The sequence below is a fragment of the Corylus avellana genome, chromosome ca9 (assembly GCF_901000735.1).
Source record: "Corylus avellana chromosome ca9, CavTom2PMs-1.0".
Classification (NCBI taxonomy): Eukaryota; Viridiplantae; Streptophyta; class Magnoliopsida; order Fagales; family Betulaceae; genus Corylus; species Corylus avellana.
Genome location: NC_081549.1, coordinates 7200589 through 7220262, shown reverse-complemented (window position 1 = coordinate 7220262; position 19674 = coordinate 7200589). Strand labels below are relative to the sequence as shown.

The window sequence follows — 19674 nt, the reverse complement described above, 5'->3', positions numbered from 1 at the left end:
TCTTCATTCTTCTAATGTTTTTTTCCTTTTCTTTTTCCTCCCCCAAGTTCCAACACACCGTGTGCACACCTTACAATTTTTTTTTTCTTTTTTTTTTTTTCTCTCTCTACACGCTTCTATCTTCTTCATTTTAAATTTTTTTTTAATTTCTACGTGCTGTTTCAGCACGTCAGAAATTTCTGACGTTCTATTTACATACGTCAGAAATTTTCTAACATACTATTTTAACACGTCAAAAATTTTTAACGTATAAAATGTTGGTACATCACTAAAAACAATAAGCAGAATATTCAACCTTTTCCCAATTCTTTCCCTTTATTTTTTTATTCTTTATTGTTTATTCTTCTTTCCCTTTATTCTTTCCCTTTCTTTTATTTCCCCACACTCTCTCTCTCCTCTCTCAATCTCCCTGATCTTCTCTCTACACAGCCGGCCAACTCTCTCTGGAGGGAAGAAGAAAAAGAAAAAGGGAGAAGAGAAAAAGACTAGGCAGCAGAAGAAAAAGAAAATGAGAAGAGAAGAAGACGAAGATTTTTTGAGTTTTTTAAGATTTGTTGGGTTTGACGTTTGGGTTTTTGATTTTTCAGATTGATTTTTTGATTTGGGTTTTTGATTTTTTGAAGATTTTTTGGATTTGGGTTTTTGAATATTAATGGAGAAAAGAAGAGAGGGAGAGCGGGAGATCAAACGAAGTTGGAGAAAAGAAGAGAGAGATTGAGAGTGAGAAAATGGAGAAAAGAAGAGAGGGAGAGCTGGCCGGAGAGGGAGAGCCGAGAAACGGTGAAAAAAATTAAAAAAAAATTATTTTAATTGAAAAATAATTTAAATTAATAATTTTTTTAATTGAAAAAAAAAATTCCAGAAAAAATTTTTAAAAAGAAAAATTATTATTTTTTTAATAATTTTTTAAAATTTACTGACGTGCTAGAAAATGACACAACGGGAATTTTTTTTGACATGCCACTTTTTGACACGTCAAAAATTATTGACGTGTTAAAAGTGACACGTTAGAAAATTTTCGTTTCTAACACCTAAAATTTTAACGCCTAATACATGTCAAAAAGGCCACGTCAATAAAATTTACTGACGTGTCAGACCACCTAACATGTCAAAAACTGCATGTCAGGGAATCACTATAATTTTTGTAGTGACCTAACATTGCCACACAATTGAACCAAATAGTCTCTATCCCATTTTTCGTATGCAACCCAATTATCCATACACCCTTCCAACAACACCGGTTTATTCGGTTCCTCAACACGAATTCTTTACCTACTTTATCCGTGAAGAAATATATATATATATATATAGAGAGAGAGAGAGAGAGAGAACAAAGTAGAAGAGAGAAAAAGAGACCGTTTAAAACCACTATATTACAATAAATATATTTACAGACAAATTAAAGTGCGATAAACAAGACAAGAGAACTATTCTAACAAAAAGCAAAAATGAGGTACTAGCTAGCCACGAATCGAGTTGGCATCAACTTGTTTATTTCATTAATTATAATCGGTAAACGAGTAATCTAGGCTAGAATTACAGATGTTTGGTGTTTCTTCCGTTGACAGAAACTAAGCTCTCCGTGTAACTAGAAACGCTGGTAGTACAAAGCTTGAGAGCTCAATACATTGGAGGAACTCACTTTACTGATTTGGTAATGGGGTCATACACTAACAACCTTCCGTAATCGCCCTGCTCCCATATGACAACCCCATCTTCCCAACACCCGAGCGGGAACCCCATACCTAAAAAGGGTCCAATCCTCACTACTTTGCTCCAACTTTCGTCATCTTTCATCACCCAAAAATCAATGAAAGTGCAGACTAAGTCTTCAGGGCAAGGATAGTAGATTATAGCCAGGGATCCATTGAATACCCCAAGACTCTTGTAAGAACGGTTAGGATCTGGGGGCACAAGCACCTGCCAAAACACCTCTTTGCCCATGTCAAAAGACAAGACAAACTGTTTGCCAGAAGCAGAACCCAGCCAATATGGCACTTCTTTGAGGATTACTGAACACGTACGCTGCTTGCTCTCACATGGCACAATGGAATCGATCACTCTCCAACAACCCTTACTTGTCGAGTACACCTCAACGTTGGCACAATCACTACAATACACAATCCTCACCACCTTGTAATCATTACAATGATTACAATGGTAGCCAAATCCTACGGAGACTCTCATTATCTCTTTATTCCAGAAGGTGGGATCATCGATGAGAGGTGTGGGCAAAATCTTGTTTTCTGTAGTAATAGGATTCCATAACATATCAACCCTCCACCCACGATATAAATATACTAAACCATTACAAGAACCCACCATTCCAATACGCCCGCATTCTTCTTCTGGAGTTGCTATCTGGACCGCCACATCGAGCGCTTTTCTCGATGTCAAGGCCATGGTATGGCTTTTAACTCCTTGACTATTAACAAGTAGTAGGTGACTGCAGTCATGATTGGGCTGAGCGGCTGAGATGGGTGGTCGTAAAATCACGACTTTTTAGTAAGGCAGACCAGGATTTGCATACCAGCCTCAATCGAACAAAGGGCTTCACTGGCAGCCTCAACAGAATGTCTCTGACCACATCTTTGGGCAAGTAAAAAGTGTTCCTGTTCCGCCGCACCCTGTTTGTCTGCATCCTCCTATAGGGTTTGGCAGACAAAATTGTTGGTTTTTTTTATAAGGAAATTAGGGTTTAAAGAGTTTCAATTTATCATATATTTATTTATGTGTTCAACATAGTCGGTTTTCTTTCCTTTGCAATATCGGAGACAAAGTTTCCATGCAGAGCATGGAGATGGACTCCGCAGACCAATCGCCTAGAAAAGCCCAACCCAAAAATCATGACTGTAGCATTCAAACTACTAACATGGTGAGAATTCCTAATACATGACAACATCGGAAAACCTCCTCCAATTGCCAAAAGAAGAGAAACATCCTTGGCAGACAATTTGTTCACAGTTTTTTAATGCTTAAGATTATATGAGACAAAACCACTCAAAGATCAAAAACGAAATGAAAAAGTACCTCTTCTTTCACTTCATCGGAGACACCATCCAAAGCTTGAATTATCTTTTCTTCATTGCCACCCAATGCCTAAATTGTGAGCAGATAATCTCAAATCTTTTAAAAACTGAAGGGGTCCTAATCCATCGATTCATACTGTAGACGTGTGCAATTTTGAGCTATTGAGGAAACTGCGTCGTTTGGTGTAGGAAGCAATATTATGAGCCGTCGGGTTGCCGGAGAGAGAGTGTGTTGTGAGGGTTCAAATTTTAGTAATTTTAGGTGGTCTACTTGTGTCCTACTTATGTCCTACTAAGAATGATGTGAGTATTAAAATTACCCTTTGATCAAAATTCAATAATGATCAATCACAAGTTCAATGGTAATTTTAATAGCTACATCATTTTTAGTAGAATACAAATAAGACACAAGTAGGTCACCTAGAATTACTCTTCAAATTTGGGTCAAATTCCACCCCCTTTGAATAGGTAGCAAGAGCATCTTTATTTATTTTTTTTAATTTTTTTTTTTTAAAAAAGAAAAATTTAAAGACATTGCATCTGCCACGTAGGCAGAGATTGTGGACAGATGGTCGGGGGAATGCACTAAAGCATTTCTCCATTGGAGAGTTGCATAAATAGAAGCATTTCTCCATACCATATATGATATATCAGTTGGTGTTTGGTGTGATAGAAAAGGTCATGCAACTTTTTAGAGTATTTTTTTCTTTGTTGCTTACCACTTTTTGTAACATTGAAAAACAGATAGAGTTTCATGAGAAATTTTTTTTTTTTTTTCTCTCATGATGTTTCTCATATCTTTATATATACTTTTTAAAATTATCTTTAAATTTGTGGGTTCATGTAGATGATTTTATACGTGAACTTCACAGATTTAATAGTAATTTTAAAAAGTAGAATAATGAAAGAAGGACTATGAGAAAATGTATAGCATGTCTCAAACATGCCCGAGCAGTGGAAGGCACTAACGGTAGACTTTGAGCATTATTTTAGGTTGCTTTCACGTTGGCTATTTCGGCTAAACCATCAAATATCTCAAAGATAAACACTTTTTCTTAAGTGTGCACTCAAATTCTCTTATTATTTTATTTTAATAAGTAATGCTCAACACGTGTAATATTTAATTAAAATATGAGTGAATTGAATGATACAAGTTTCGAATTCATAACCCTTTTTTATGAATAAATTCATAACTTTTGCTTTAAAATCACCACTTATTTTAACATTTAAAATTAATAAGAATGAGTATATATATATATATATATATATATATATATATAATCATTTAATCAAATATTTTAACATTTTCCATCCTTCCGTTAAGCTACAAGCATTTACATATGTAAAGAAAAAGAAAAAGAAAAAGAAGAAAAAAAAAAAATCATAATGAAAGTTCAAATGGGACCTTGCCTTTAGCTTAATAGTGGGGGTCCATGGCTAACAAGAGCAAGTCAATCTAATCCTTTGATAAGCTTTACTCTTATCACCTTTGAATATGATTTTTATAAAGTCATAAAGAAAAATGGGACCATCCTTCACATCTTGCAACCAAATGCATAATCATTACTATGTCAACCACTTTTCTTTCAGAAAGCTTGAAGGGTCACCTCAAGTTTTCTTTCCTTGCAAATTTAACAGTTTGGTTATAGATTGGAAATTAGTAATGCAATTGATTGGTAGTTTTGAAGCTCAAATGTCAGAAGATAAAAGCCATTAACTTCTCTAAGCTATGCTGTGCATGAGAGTATCCAAAGTTTTGATCGATGGGTAAACCTATTCCTTTGTCCAGTATTTGAATTTTATTTTATCAAGAGCATTCATAATAAATTAGTTAAAACAACTTTTTAGTACGATTGTCATGCCACTGTTCGCGTCCCTTTTGAAGATTCGAGTAGGATTAAAGGTTCGCGTCCCTTTTGAGGATTCGAGTAGGGTAAAAGGTTTTTTAGACGATCATGTCTCTGCCTATGTATTTTGTTTTTGTGTTTAAACTGCTTTTTTCGGTCTTTACCAAGAAGACCCGTTATTTTATGACTCATTTCTTACTTTTTACTTGTATTTCTCACACTATAATCTTTTTTTTTTTTTTTTTTGGTTTGTTGTTAACATAATTTCTTTTGGGGGCATTTTCATATCCTAGGCAAGATTTTTAGAGAAATGATAAAAAAATATTTTCTTAATCATCTCCGTATAAATTGGTGAATCTATCATTGAATTTTGTGGAACCTACATAAGTCCACAAATCCAATGATAAATCCATTAGATTTGCAAAAAAATATAAATTGAGAAAATGACGTGTGACATGCCTGGAACTTTTATATTCTCTTGGGATTACTTTACCAAGACGCCACCAAAAGCCCTAATCTGTAAGAGAAGGTTGATTTCTCCATCTCCAAGTGGACCAATTGCAAGCCTAGTTTCTCAATCTCTCATCTCATTCCTTTGAGTCTATTTGCTATCATCTCTCTATCAGATCAGACCTCAGTATGCCATCATATCTTCATGAGATATGTTATAGTACAATAAAAAGACCAGTTTTAGGTCATAAAAGTCTTCTGTGGCAAGAAGCTACAGACTCATCAGTGGGTGGGAGCCGTGGGGCTATAGCAACTACAAATGAGGCCTATAACCTCTTGTCACCTAAAACTTTTATGAGCAAAAAATAGTCTTTTTATTGCAGTATAGTATTTCTCTATCTTCATAACATCAACTGAAATATATATATATATATATATATATATATATATATATATATAAATAAATTCAATTAAGATTTAAATTTAATAAAAAAACTTCATTTAAATTTTTCACATTAGATCTCAAAATGTATCGAGTAGTGGCTTCATTACCACATGATGCACATATCAGAATAATATGTTCAGACAATTTGCAAATTGTAAAACTACGTACAACAGTTGTAAAGGAAACAGCCATTTAAGAATCGAAATTGGAAAGATATAGAAAAATACTACACTTATTAATTTTTTTTTTTTTTTTTTTCTAAATATTGGTTCCCAAGATTTCATGGAATAGTGACATATTACTGGAGAATCAATGTTAAAGAAAAAAAATTAAAAAATAAAATAAAAAATAAAAAATAAAAATTGATAAATTTAATATTTCGCGAAATATATTGAATAAAATATCACCAGGAGAATCTAAATTCCAGAGAGAAAATGGGCTTTCTCACACGTACCCATGTCTCTAACAGGAGGCCAAAAGGTTATTGCAATAGCAGGAACATCATCAAGCTGTAGCATATAGTGATTTTATTTTATTTTATTTTATTTTTGATTGAGTAGGATAGCGATTCTAGAACAAATTGAAATGGGAAGAGAGAGTAATTTGCAAACAAGCACCAAAAAGCAACAAGTCACGAGCAAATGAGATACGGAGAGTGGGTGCACGTCCTTTTACTGAGAAATGAAGAAATCGGTAAAAAGCTGTCTACAAAATTGGTAATCACCTTGTGCGGCGCTTATAAAGTCTTAAAGTATTGATTAAATTATTAAATTTATCAATTTACGCTTTTAAGACAAGTAGGCAATGAAAGTGGCTGACGTACGTAATCCAACCATCAGAATTAAGTGTCTATTAATATAGTTTACCATGAATCACCGCAAACCTGTTTTTAAGGTTGTTGGCCATCCATTTCTTTCCCCTTAATTGCTAATGTGACACATATCTAGTTGTTCATTTCATTGCAAGCCTTTGCATATTATGTGCTAAGATTTTCCTTTTTAATTATAAAATGTTACATAATATAACTATCTACTAACCACAATGAGTGGGTAACCATGTACAAAATTAGAGGTGATTCTTAATCATAGTGTAACCTACCAATGAAGGAAAAGTAGTACAACTATTAATTTGCATATGTCCCATTAAAGTAAACTGACTTTTTGGGAGGTGCTTTAGCCAGTTTGTACTTGCTAATTGTGCATGCAAGGGTATTTTAAGAAAGTGTCTAATCATCAAAGTTTACTCATAGTTTTGCAAAGAACATCTATCTTAAAATATATTTAGTGTCATTAGAAAGTCACTTAAAATACGGTACACCAACTGATGTTATTTGAGTGCGATAAATGGATGTGAAGAATAACATTACTTAAATTTGTAATAATACTAATTTATCTTTTAATTAATGAATATTGTTAAGGGTATTACAGCTTTTATTGTAAACTACCGTAACAATTTAAGTGGTTGTTACTATATCAACCTTTAAAACGTGGGTTGTTACATGACATTCCACGCAACACTCGTTCCTATAAAATGTAAATTACCATGCGGGTTTATAAATGAATTATAGTAAAAGCTGTAATCCCTCAAATTTTTTCTTAATTAATTTAAACTAATCAACATAAGAATGAAATTTTAATCAACGTTCCAATCAAAGCAAAATGTAATATTTGGCCACCAACTATTCTCTACTGAATTAGGGTGTGAATTACACTATTCTCAACTAAATCTACCAAAGTCCTCTATATAGGCAACATGCTTGAAGGTTCAAATTATTTGTCACAACAACCTCTTTATTTGACACACATATAACCCAAATAAATGTAAAAACTAAAAAGCCAATAGGCCATAGGTATGTTACCCTTTGACCAATTTCAATAGGCTACTTTTCAAAATTGGCTACAAATTTATAAGAAAGAGAACATATCATATCATTCTAGTCAAATCCGTCAAAACCCCATTGTTGTATTAGTCCAAGTCAATTTGCAACCACCAACAGAAAAAAATTATGTTGTTCTAGAACACAGCAACAAAAACTTTCGGCTAATTAAATCCTAGAGTCATGGCAATAACAAAAAATGCACAAATCAGATAATCTTAATCTATGTTGGTATATATAACAATCAAAAAGATACCAACTATTCACTGATCTCAAGGAAATTCTCAAGTTGTTGGACACGTATTAGAATGTAGATTTAAATCTCACAATGAGAATTCTTACTCTAATTTGATAGGCGTTAACTGTTTTAGGTTCTACTGATGTTTAGGTAGAGTTGGGTCAGACTATAGCTCGACCACGTTTAAGGAAACACTTACGATTTTACATCGTTTAGACTTTTCTTATCATTAATTTTTAAGTGTTAGTGTTATTATGATACACCTACATTCCGCTCCTCGGTTTTTTTTTAATTGCTAAAATAGAAATGAAAAAATAAAAAAGGAAAGGGATACAAACGACAGAACCCTAAAAAAGCTCATCTGTAACAACAAATTACGTGGAACAAGGCCATTTGATTTGACTCGGCTCCTCATCATCACCAATCAACACCCTATTTCTTCACAACAGAAACGAAAACACCAAGGCAAGAAAAAATAGGGGAAAGAAAAAAAAGAAAATCATGCTGTGATTAGTTGTAGGCTCCGACAAATAATCATCCACCAGTTCACTAATACGCACATCACAACCGCTCAAAACCCTCAAATCCAATCTTACTCATCTGCAGCCGTCCATCTCTCTCTCTCTCCTTCTCTCTCTCTTTCTCTCTCTCCTTGCTGTTTCGAATTTTCGGGCCTCTCTCTCTCCGACTCTCTCTCACATCAGCAACATCACGAAAATCAAGAAAACCTTAACGAAGCCGAACAAATACAAAATCCAATTACAATGAAAAATAGAATCTAGGGCAAATCTCTCTCTCTCTCTCTTTTCCTCTTTGATTTTCTTTCCCTCCTTTTTTTTTTCTTTCTCATTTTCCGGGAAAGCGAGGGAAAATATTTCAAGGCTGTGGTTTGGTTGTTTTAGGTGATAGGTCGTCTTCTCCTTTTCCCGGGAAAAAAAAAAATTTTCACCTCCATTTTCAGCTCTCGACGACGAGGACGAAAGAAACTCCTCTGGCCCTTGGTTTTCCGAGTTCTTTCAAGGTAATTCTTTCTCTGTACCTTTGTTGGGCTCTGTTTATTTCAATTGGTAAGTTGTTTGTGGAAATTTTTTCGTCCAAGTGGCTTTCTATGGAAAGCCCGATTTTCATTATTTTGATTTTTCCTGCAGTTCAGAAGAAATATAACGTGCCTCGTTGATTACTTTCGTTAAAAAAAAAAAAAAACGTTTTTTTATCTTGTATTCCTTGAAATACAACAATACTTTTCCCGGGAAAACTCTCTCTCTCTCTCTCTCTCTCCAATATATGTTTTCGGTCAAAGCAGGCAGAGACTTTGGAATTCTTCAATTCTTAGGGTTTCATATTGTTTTGTTTAGGAGTATTGCGTGTGATTTTGTTGTTCGAGAGGATCAATTGTTGGTGGCTGGAGTGAAGGAGAGGGAGGAATTGTTGTTGGACGATTAATGTTCAAGGGGGAGGATTTGAGAGCTCAAATATTAGATTCTTTTGTCTTCTTATAGTCGGATCAAATCGTTGGATTTGATTTGGGATTTCTTTAAGGTTGAATGCGAATTGGTTTATGGATTCGAAAGAATTTCCATCTTCGAGAGATTTGGTCAAATGCTCTAATTGCGGGTGTAGCTGTTCATTGATCAGTAGTTCTTCGGAGACTTGGCTTCGGTCTGTAAAACGGAAGTATGATGAGATTGAGGAGGGTAACCGGTTCTCTGTACCGGGGTTCAATTTCCTTTCAAATGCTCGAGTCCAAATTGAGAATGAATGTGCTGCACTGCGTGAGATGGTTAGTCGCCAACAGCAATCAATGCAGGATTTGTATACTGAATTGGACGAGGAAAGAAGTGCTGCATCGTCAGCTGCCAATGAGGCCATGTCAATGATTTTGAGGTTGCAGAGGGAGAAGGCAGAGATTCAAATGGAGGCCCGGCAATTCAAGCGCTTTGCAGAGGAGAAGATGGCACATGACCAACAGGAGCTTTTGGCGTTGGAAGATTTGTTGTATAAGAGAGAGCAAGCCCTTCAGTCACTTAATTGTGAGATACATGCTTATAAGCATAGGATGATGAGTTATGGGCTCACAGAGGCCGAGGCGGAGGGTGAGAATGGTGGGTTTAGCCATAACCCAAGCATGGCGGAGTTTGATGCACAAATTGAACTCCCCATGTATGACTACCCATCTTTGAAATGCAATGCAAACGAAACCCAAGGTCCTTTGGAAGATGATAATTATGTTGAAGATGAGAAATATGCATTTGGTGAGACCCCTCGTGCTAGGGACCATTTGAAGAATTTAGAAAATAGGATCTACCAGATGGAAAGAAGTCCCAGCAACAGTCAGCTGGATGGGAGTTTTTCGGGTTCGAAGAACAGTCTAGAAAAGGTGGTAGTTGGTAACTCTCCTAGGCGGTCAAGACACTCTAGGAGGTTTTCCAATGATTCAAGTCCATTCGCGGGGTTGGTCAAAGAAACTGCTCCAGATTTTTCCACAGAACCTCCTAGGCCCATTGGCAGTTTCAAAAAGACGGAGTATGTTTCACACACTGAGGATTACTCGAATTTGAAAAAGTTGGATAATGCATCTGACATTGCAGATGACATGAGTGACAGAGTTTATACCATTGACTCTGTCCATAGTGGAGTACCAAATAATGGTTTTACCGACATTAATCAGGCTGATTATACGGATCCAGACATTAAGAAGCTCTACATGAGGCTTCAGGCACTTGAGGCAGACAGAGAATCAATGAGGCAGGCACTTATTTCAATGCGTACAGATAAAGCTCAAATGGCATTACTGAAAGAAATAGCTCAACATTTGTGCAAGGACATGTCACCAGAAAGACGAGTGACTGTGAAGAAGCCATCTCTTCTTGGAAGCTTTTCCTTCATGTCAGTTTTTAAGGTAATTCTGGATACCTTTGGTATTGACCAATGTGAACATAACACTATTCTACTAGTATTTTGCATCGTGCTTGTTTCTGGTCTCTTTGGTTCATCCATGCATCATTGTTTTGGTGATATTTTTTCAGAACTATATTTTTGTTTAGTTGAATTGTTTTTCAAGCCACAAAATACCACTGGTTTTATCATTATCGTAAATCATGGTGTGGATCATATGTTGCATTTCCCATCTTTTAATCGATATCTTTCAGCGGCTGGAGATCAGGAGCTTACAACTTTATGTGAACTCGAATGCAATGTGGAAAAATAATTAAAATTTTTAAAGATTGCCAATTGAACTAAATTATGAAGTTTTAAAACTAATAGTAATAAGCACTTTTAGTATAAAGAAATGATGTATTTTAATGTGTTATATATATCTTTTGCAATCGAGACAATGTAGCTCTTGTTTCATTTTTCCTTCTTTTTCCTTTCTGTTTGTTCGACCCTTATACTTAATCTGTGCTGCAGTATAAACACTGCAGGGTTTTATATCTTAAAAACTGAATTACCATGGCATTTCCTGTGACTTTTCTGAACAAGCCTACCATTCCATTCATAACTTGAATACCTTTTTATATTTGATTTGCATCTGAAACTCATCATGATAGGTTTACTGTTTTATAGTTGGAAGCATGATAAATGAACACAGCAGTTGATGTTGAAGCTGCTGAGTTATTTTTTATTTATCATTAACGTAGACATTCTGCAGCATGTCCCTTTTAGCTTTAGCACTTATATTTTGTTTTATTTTGTTGTTTCGAGTTCAGTGGGTTGCCTCATTCGTTTTCTGGAAGAAAAAAGCTCGCCGAAGCAAGTAAGTACTATTTTGTTTAATTGATGACATTGTTCCTATATTTTCTGCGATAATTAATGTATTCTATTCAATTCTATGAAAATTTTGCTGTAACCTCCTCTCTGTGCAAGGTATATGTCACATAGTTGCACTTAAAATTAATTCAGAGGAAAAATCCAAATTCAAAGGACAAAAAGGGTCTTCAGAAATCTCCAAGACCTTTTACCACAAATTCGTAGCACTGAACAATAGATCCATTAGCTTGAATGCGACCCATACCCGCTGTGTCTTAAGAGGCTTTGCATTGTTCTCTTGCCAAAATTACTTGCATAACACAGAGGAGGCTTCTATGCCCAAGAAAGAACTTGTTAGAATCTTAGAATAACATGAAAAAGATAAAGAGAAAAGGGGAATCTAAGAAGGGAGAAAACAATTCTTTTTAGCAAAAGAGAAGCATATGTGTGCACGGAAGCATATGCTATATGGAATGGTTAAAAATTCAATGTCCTAGGAACCACCCACTTTATTTAACCTGGAGAAATTTGGCCACTTGGTGGCAGCATTTGAAGTCTAGACTGATAATAGGTGTCTAATCTCTTCTTTATCACATTTTTAATGTATTTGCAGGTACATGTGTGGGCTGTCAGCCAGCAGCGTGGGCTTGCTAATGCTCCTAGACAAGGGCCCCCGCGCGAGGCCATGGAGATGTCTTACAAGCACACAGGTGTAAACAAGTTCTCAAACTTCCATATCCAATGGGAGTTTATTCTCAAGTTTGTGAACAGCAAGTGGATTTTGATGACACTACTACGCATAGATTTTTGCATTCTTTTCCTGGATTCGTGGTTGCTGCAAAATTGGTTGAATTGTGGGGTGTTCTTTTATATCATTTTCTTGTGATTGAATGTATTTCGGCTTGTTGATTGGTGAAACATGGATTTGTTATCGGCACGCTTGTTCCTATAGTTGGAATTAAGCTCAAGGTGCACGTCTTTTTGATGGTCCTCTCCTGTATATTACAGCTTCGTGTATGGTTTCCCTTCGAAATATGCAGCATATATTCTTTTTGCATTCAAACACATAATCTACTATTCAAGCATGTTTCAATTCGAGGGTTTTGATTTTCTTCCTTTTCCCATTGTTCTGAAAATGGTTGGTAACCTCAGGAGCATGTAGGATGCCGTCTCCGTCTGGTAACAACTCAACTGTTTGTTGATTTTCGCCAACGAATTAGCGTGTGAATTGCCTCTTGTCGGATCGCTAACTTTTTAACGTTATATGTTTGTCCATCTTCCCAGCAACTGGGAAAAAGTAGTAAATAAAACAGAATTGGCTACTATCTGCACTTGTAGTATTTCTTGTCTGATTGTGTGCGCTTTCCTTCTCAACCGGCCAAAACTTGGAAAGAGTGAGGAAGCTTCGGTTAGCAGGACTAAAAAGTACAAACTTGTATGAGTAGGCAGAAAATTGACGAAGGAAGACCGCTTTTTTCCTCTTTTCTTTTGTCCACCATGCATGAGTTGATTTATTTATCATCTATCAAAGAAGATGATGAAGACATTCACTGCAGGCTTCACTCTAAACCTTGCTTAAAAGGACGCCTTAATGACCGAAATGGCTTGCTCCTCTCCAAAGCTAAATCTCCCCCAGTGGATGGTGGGACATAGTGTTCTTGTCAGTTGTCAGTTGTCACTACTATTATTTAGCTTCAACAACACTTTGCTAGAGTAGAAGGTAAAGGAGGTGAAACTTAGTCCTTTCCCTAAAAAAAAAAAAAAAAAACCACAATAGTTTTGTGCATAGTGGTCTTACTCAGTTTAAGGTTTGAATCTCTTTGAGTGCAAACAATTTTTATGAGTTGTATCTACGGGCAAAGTCAGAGTCTTACCTAATTTGGAGAAAATGAGTTTTACTCAATCCGTGTAGAGGAGATGCTTTGCATAGATCCAAGGTATGCCCGACATTGACATAAATGGTACACTAAGAAAGGGGTTCCTCGTCCTTCCAAAAAAATAAGTGATCTAACGCATATAGAAGAACCAAAAGTGTGACCAAAGAAGGAAAAACATTAATATACTTTGTGTCCAAGGATAAAGGATCTAAAAAAAAAAAGGATAAAGGATCTAGAAAGCTTCATTCAGCTGATCAATATATACAGGATTCATTTTGAAATTAAATTTAGAACATTGAAAAATTACAGGAGATATCTGTAAGTTTTTTTAGAGCATCTAAATCAAATCCTTCTTTGCTTATTTTTTCAGTGTTGGTCGACCCGAACATGGCTGGGTGCTCCACCTAAGCCTGATAGAGCCCACACTCATTTGGGCAGGCTCAGGGAGTAGGTGCTTGAAGCCTGCCCAGGGAACAAGCCCAACTAGAGTTCAAAATTATGGGAAGTTAAAAATAAATAAATAAATAAAAACCACTTTACGTTCTGTGATTTTAAAAATGCAAATTATTCTTATAAAATCGCAATATCAAACGCACATTTACCCACAACCATAGCTCTACGTTTCTTGGGCGTTTTTGACCGGGCTGATTAGTGGGTCTACGTCTTAACAGCTATCTTAAGCCCGTCTTGTTCAATCTGGGCCTTTTTTTTGAGGTTACCAAAAAAAAAAAAAAAAGACGGTGAATATTATGAAACGAATCTTACCTCGAAACGCTTAACGAAACGCCTTATTTCTGTCATATGATGCTCTACGATTAAACCCTCCGCTTCTACGCTGCACAAAGCGTCGTGCAAGTGTGTAACAATGCTCGGGTGCAGGAGCAAGCTGTCTCAAACCATAAAGAGAAAGAAGAACAAAAGCAAATCCAGAAACAAGACCACAAACAGAACTGTTTCCAAAACACGAAACTCCATTTCCAAAAAACAAGAATCTCGGTATGAAGAGGAGTATGAAGAAGAAGAAGAAGAAGAAGATACTGAAGGAGGTTTCAGCCTGAAGACCTCGGCTGCTCCTTCACACACTCATGGGGTTCAACCACTGGGCAATCTCTATCTCTATCCAGGTTCCGTCAACTCCAGAAATACTGGCTTAGGTAACCTCCAAACCCTTACTGATGAGCTCGTTCTCGATATTCTTGGGCTTCTGGGTGCGACCCATTTAGGGGTCTTGGCCACTGTTAGCAAATCTTTATATGTTTTCACTAACCATGAACCACTCTGGAGGAACCTTGTACTGGAAAGTCTAAATAATGGGTTTTTGTATAATGGGTCTTGGAAATCTACTTATATTGCTGCTTATTGCCCTTCCTTCGATGTTTCCAGTATTGGTGTTTCGGGTTTGAGAGTGAGGGATTTTTATTCTGATTATCTTTTTCAGAGTTGGCTCTGTGCTAATCTTGAAATGAAACCCGAGTGGCTTGAAAGGGATAATATAATACGAAGGAAGGGCATTTCAGTTGAGGAATTCGTGTTGAACTTTGAGGAACCGAATAAGCCGGTGTTGTTGGAAGGGTGTATGGATAATTGGGTTGCATACGAAAAATGGGATAGAGACTATTTGGTTCAGTTGTGTGGTGATGTTAAGTTTTCGGTTGGGCCGGTGGAGATGAAGCTTGAGGAGTACTTTAGGTACTCAGATCAGGCTCGGGAGGAAAGGCCATTGTATTTGTTTGACCCAAAATTTGCTGAAAAAGTTCCAAAGTTGGGTTTGGAATATGAAGTTCCAGTGTACTTTCAGGAGGATTTGTTTAGTGTTTTGGGCCATGAGAGACCAGATTATAGGTGGATTATAATTGGACCGGCTGGGTCTGGTTCATCATTCCACATTGATCCTAACTCGACGTCAGCCTGGAATGCAGTGATCAAGGGGTCCAAGAAGTGGGTCTTGTTTCCTCCTGATCTAATTCCCCCAGGGGTGCATCCAAGCCCGGATGGTGCAGAGGTGGCTTGTCCTGTTTCAATCATTGAGTGGTTCATGAACTTCTATATAACAACTAAAACTTGGAAAAAGAAACCTATTGAGTGCATCTGTAAGGCTGGAGAGGTGATCTTTGTGCCTAATGGATGGTGGCATTTGGTGATCAACCTGGAGGAATCCATTGCCATTACACAGAATTATGCTAGCAGGTATGGTCCTTGTAACATTTATTTGTTTCATGGTTTAAAATTTCATTCATTGTTTGCGGAGAATGCCATTATTAATAGTCAAATGTAGTGAACTATGTTTCTACATCATTAACAAGTGGCCTTCAGTACCTCATTTAAGATTGACTTCACAATAGTTTGCTTGCCAAAATTGATAACTTAAAATGCTTCTTGTGACTGTTTGTTCAAGAGCCCCAGCAACTTATAGTCAATTTGCCTCATAATTGGGTAATTTCTTAAGCATTGGCATGTAATGCTGTTGTTGTACATATGGGTCTAACAAGTGACAGAAAGTAGGAATGCTTTACAGGTCTAAATGAATATGATAGGGTGGTGAGGAATTTGTTGGTGTCAACTCATGGTATCAAGGAAACAAAGATGTTTCTTGTCTGTTCACATCAAGAGTCTGCTAAGTGGTCTTGTTTCTAGTTGAACAACCATCCCAAACATTTTTTTATCTAACATTATAATGTCCATATCTGAACCCAAGCGCCTGGGAAAAAGTAGAATAGTTGATGGAATTATGGAATAGTAGATCCTTTTTTCTTTATAAGTAATTGAAATTTTGTTAAAACGAAAAAGGGCTACAAGAAAAACACCTAGTTAGAGAAAGAAAAAATCAAGAAAATCTTGAAAACTAGAAATATGAAAACAATCACAGGCAACTATCCAATGATAAAGGGTTTTTAAGAAAAAAGCCTTTAATTCCATCACCATCCTCTTATGATCTTCAAAACTTCTATCATTTTTTCTCTCCGAATACACGACATTAAGCAAGATAGAGTCTTCTTCCACACTGTTAAACTTTGAGACTACCAATTTTCCCTCTCTAACAAGTGAAGAGATTTGCTACTCGTTGATACATGACCCACTCTAACCCAAGAAGACCGAAAATAGTGCTCCATAAAGCATTAGCTATCTCACAATGGGATACAAAATTATCAACGGTTTCTCCACTCTTCTTGCACGTGAAACACCAATCTACTATTATGATATGTTGCTTCCTTGAGTTATCCATAGTGAAGATCTTCCCTAAAGCAGCCAACCAAGCAAAGAAAGCCACTCTCAAGAGATCCTTATTCATCCAAATACTCCTCTAAGGAAAACGAGTACTATCATGGGAAAATAAGATATTATAGAACGATATGACATCAAACAACCTCTCTTGGAAAGAGCCTAACAAAGCTTGTCATTGCCACTCGGTCTCAATATGGTGGAATACAACAGATTGAAGAACAAAGTAAAGAAATTCATCTCCCAACCTTATGCTACTCTAATAGAATTAACGTTCCACTGATAAGGGTTATTAGAAAGCTATAAATGATCTGTCATGAAAGCATTCTTAAGCAAGCAATACTAAATAACTCCGGAAAAGCTACCTTAAGAATCTAATCCCCACACCACACATCATTCCAAAATTCACCTCCCAACCTTATGCTACTCTAATAGAATTAACGTTCCACTGATAAGGGTTATTAGAAAGCTATAAATGATCTGCCATGAAAGCATTCTTAAGCAAGCAATACTAAATAACTCCGAAAAAGCTACCTTAAGGGTCTAATCCCCACACCACACACCATACCAAAATCTATTCTTGGAACTGTTACCCACCTCAAATCTAGTAGATCCTTTTGAACAACCTTTTAAAATAAAAGTCCTTTTTTGTCTTGAAATTCATTTATCAAGTTGATGGTACAAACAGAAACATTTGAGTGGACATTTTGCACATGTTACATAATCACCCCTTCGTAAAAGGGGCAACCAAGGGGGAAGTGAAGTTGAATTTGGCTTGGAGTGGAGTGATCAATGACCAGTTTCCCCTAGCATGATTTCCTGGTATTCATCCAAACCCATGTGGTAACATAAGGTGCAAATTCTCATTTTATGATACTTATGGATTAAAATATGGCATTGAAAAAATGGGCAGAGATTAGGCCTTAATTTTACATCAGCTAGGCTCTACGCTTGATCATTAGTGCCTTAGGGATATTATCATGCTGCCACTATAGCATATTCAGACCTAATCCTTTGGAAACCTACAACCAAGGAAAATCAAGCAAAAAGCCCTTTTTATCCAAGATATAGTGTCGATGGTAGTTAATTAGGTGAATAATATTTTATCTATTTTATGTGTTTTGTCTACATTCTAGATTTTTTATTTTTATTTTTTATAATTCTGTGATTTCTCGCTGTGGGCTTTAGGCTTTAATTTTATTAATAAGTGAGTCTTATTAAGTTTATGGACTTGTATGTGTGCCTTTGGTCTAGTCTCATTAAGAGGTTCTTTATTAGTCAAAGTAGAAGTTCCAACATTTTGCTTGCCCACCAATGCCTTCACTTATCAAAAAAAAAAAAAAAAAAAAGAGTTCCAACCAGAGTCCTCCTTCTATACCCTTTAAAACCTTAAAAACCTTAAATTTTTTGAACCTTTAGACTGCAAATCGGTCCTCTATACATCCCTCTAAGTGCAATCTTTACTGCTACCAGATAAATCTAGCTAGTTGTTTTCTTAGTTTTCCGTTTCTTTCTAGGTCAGCCTTATAACAAAAAAAAAGTTTATCAATCAAAATCCATTCTATTCAACCCATAGTTCAATCTACAAACACTTGCCCTTTCATCTAAAATCCTAGGCTCCAAACTCACAAATCCTTGTAACCCTAAGCCCACCACAATTACATATACTGCTTTTTCTTCTTGATTTTGTTTCATCTGTTGAAAGAAATTGCATATTTAACTAGCTACATATACTACGCAAACAGAAAAGAAAATAAGAAGTAATTTTATCTTAATGTCCATGTAAATCTTTTCTAATTATTTCAAAATGCAGCAACGACCATATCTTTACTACTTTTTTTTTTTTTTTTTTTTGAAGCAGCCATATCTTTACTACTACCTTTGAAACTTGGCTTCACCACCGTAAAATTTATTTGAGCCATTTTCGCAGGAAAAAAAAAAAAACGTATTTAATGACATTTACTCTTAGTTATTTCAAAATAAGTAGTATACTTTTCCATATGGCTTTATTATGAATGCCTATTCTGTAACATCCAGTGTTCTTGGATGAAAACTACAATGATTTAATATGGTTAAAAGTCAAAGGTCTTAAGTTCAAACCCTGACTCCATAGTTTAGCTCTCATTTCAATTAAATATTTCACTTATTAAAGGAGAATTTGAGATCACACGTGAATGAGAGTGTTAATCTATTCATTAAATAATTAAATATACTATTTTTTAGTAGTTTAAACTTTTAAAATAAGTGATGATTTAACAAATAAAATTATTATGTTGCAGGAGAAATTTGTTGAATGTTATGGATTTTCTTAAAAGGCCAAATGCGCACACTCTGGTATCTGGAACAAGAGACCGTGTGAATTTGTATGACAAGTTTAAGAATGCCATTGAAACTTCTCGCCCTGGAACTATAGACGAGTTGGTGCAGAAAGCAGAGGAGAAAAAGGCACAACAGAAGAAACTTTCCTTCTGGGATTCAGTAACGGATTCTAAGGTGGGTGCTTTCAAGTTCTCTTTCTAGACAGACAAATGATGACCACAACTGAATGAGCAAACCAGAGAAATACTCTACAATGGGGCAACATACTTTTTGGAGTATAACAATCTCTTTTGGTGCTTCCATCTTTCTTAGAGATGAACCATTCGAACAATTTTGACATTGATTTTTTAATTGACATCATTGTACTTTAGTCATTGTTTTACAATATAAATGCATTTCTTTTTATAATTTGTTTCTGTTTTAACGCATCGGATACACATGGGAAAAAATTCATTTCATATATCAATAATGAAGGATATTATGTGCTGGTCTCAAAACATACATGCACCAGAAGTGGGAAAATTTCGTAATTATGAGGAGTTTAGAAATGGCCGGGCAACAACCTGATTGAGATGGATGGGAAAATCCATTACTTGTTTTTAGTTACCATGCTTCATCCACCATTAA

The 19674-nt window shown here is 35.8% G+C and overlaps 3 protein-coding genes across 4 annotated transcripts; 2 read left to right on the top strand and 1 right to left on the bottom strand.

Moving 5' to 3' along the window:
• Positions 1-1638: 1638 nt before the first annotated feature.
• On the bottom strand, positions 1639-2641 carry LOC132162235 (putative F-box protein At3g10430). The gene is made up of 2 exons (XM_059572496.1): positions 2535-2641; positions 1639-2425 (listed from the first exon to the last, which is right to left on the bottom strand). Exons 1-2 carry the CDS (start codon positions 2639-2641, stop codon positions 1639-1641), a joined length of 894 nt encoding a protein of 297 aa, XP_059428479.1.
• Positions 2642-8370: 5729 nt separating this feature from the next.
• On the top strand, positions 8371-12730 carry LOC132192104 (myosin-binding protein 7-like). 2 transcript variants are annotated; one of them, XM_059607320.1, is made up of 4 exons: positions 8371-8906; positions 9241-10784; positions 11593-11639; positions 12246-12730. In XM_059607320.1, the coding sequence occupies exons 2-4, from the start codon at positions 9444-9446 to the stop codon at positions 12346-12348; spliced, it is 1491 nt and encodes a 496-aa protein (XP_059463303.1). In that variant the 5' UTR covers positions 8371-8906; positions 9241-9443; the 3' UTR covers positions 12349-12730. The 2 variants fall into 2 exon arrangements, with proteins under 2 accessions (XP_059463303.1, XP_059463302.1); XM_059607319.1 differs by having other exon boundaries at positions 9034-10784.
• Positions 12731-14345: 1615 nt separating this feature from the next.
• LOC132191250 (arginine-specific demethylase JMJ22) lies at positions 14346-19455 on the top strand. Its single transcript, XM_059606190.1, has 2 exons — positions 14346-15696; positions 19008-19455. The coding sequence occupies exons 1-2, from the start codon at positions 14375-14377 to the stop codon at positions 19246-19248; spliced, it is 1563 nt and encodes a 520-aa protein (XP_059462173.1). The 5' UTR covers positions 14346-14374; the 3' UTR covers positions 19249-19455.
• The last annotated feature ends 219 nt before the right edge of the window (positions 19456-19674 follow it).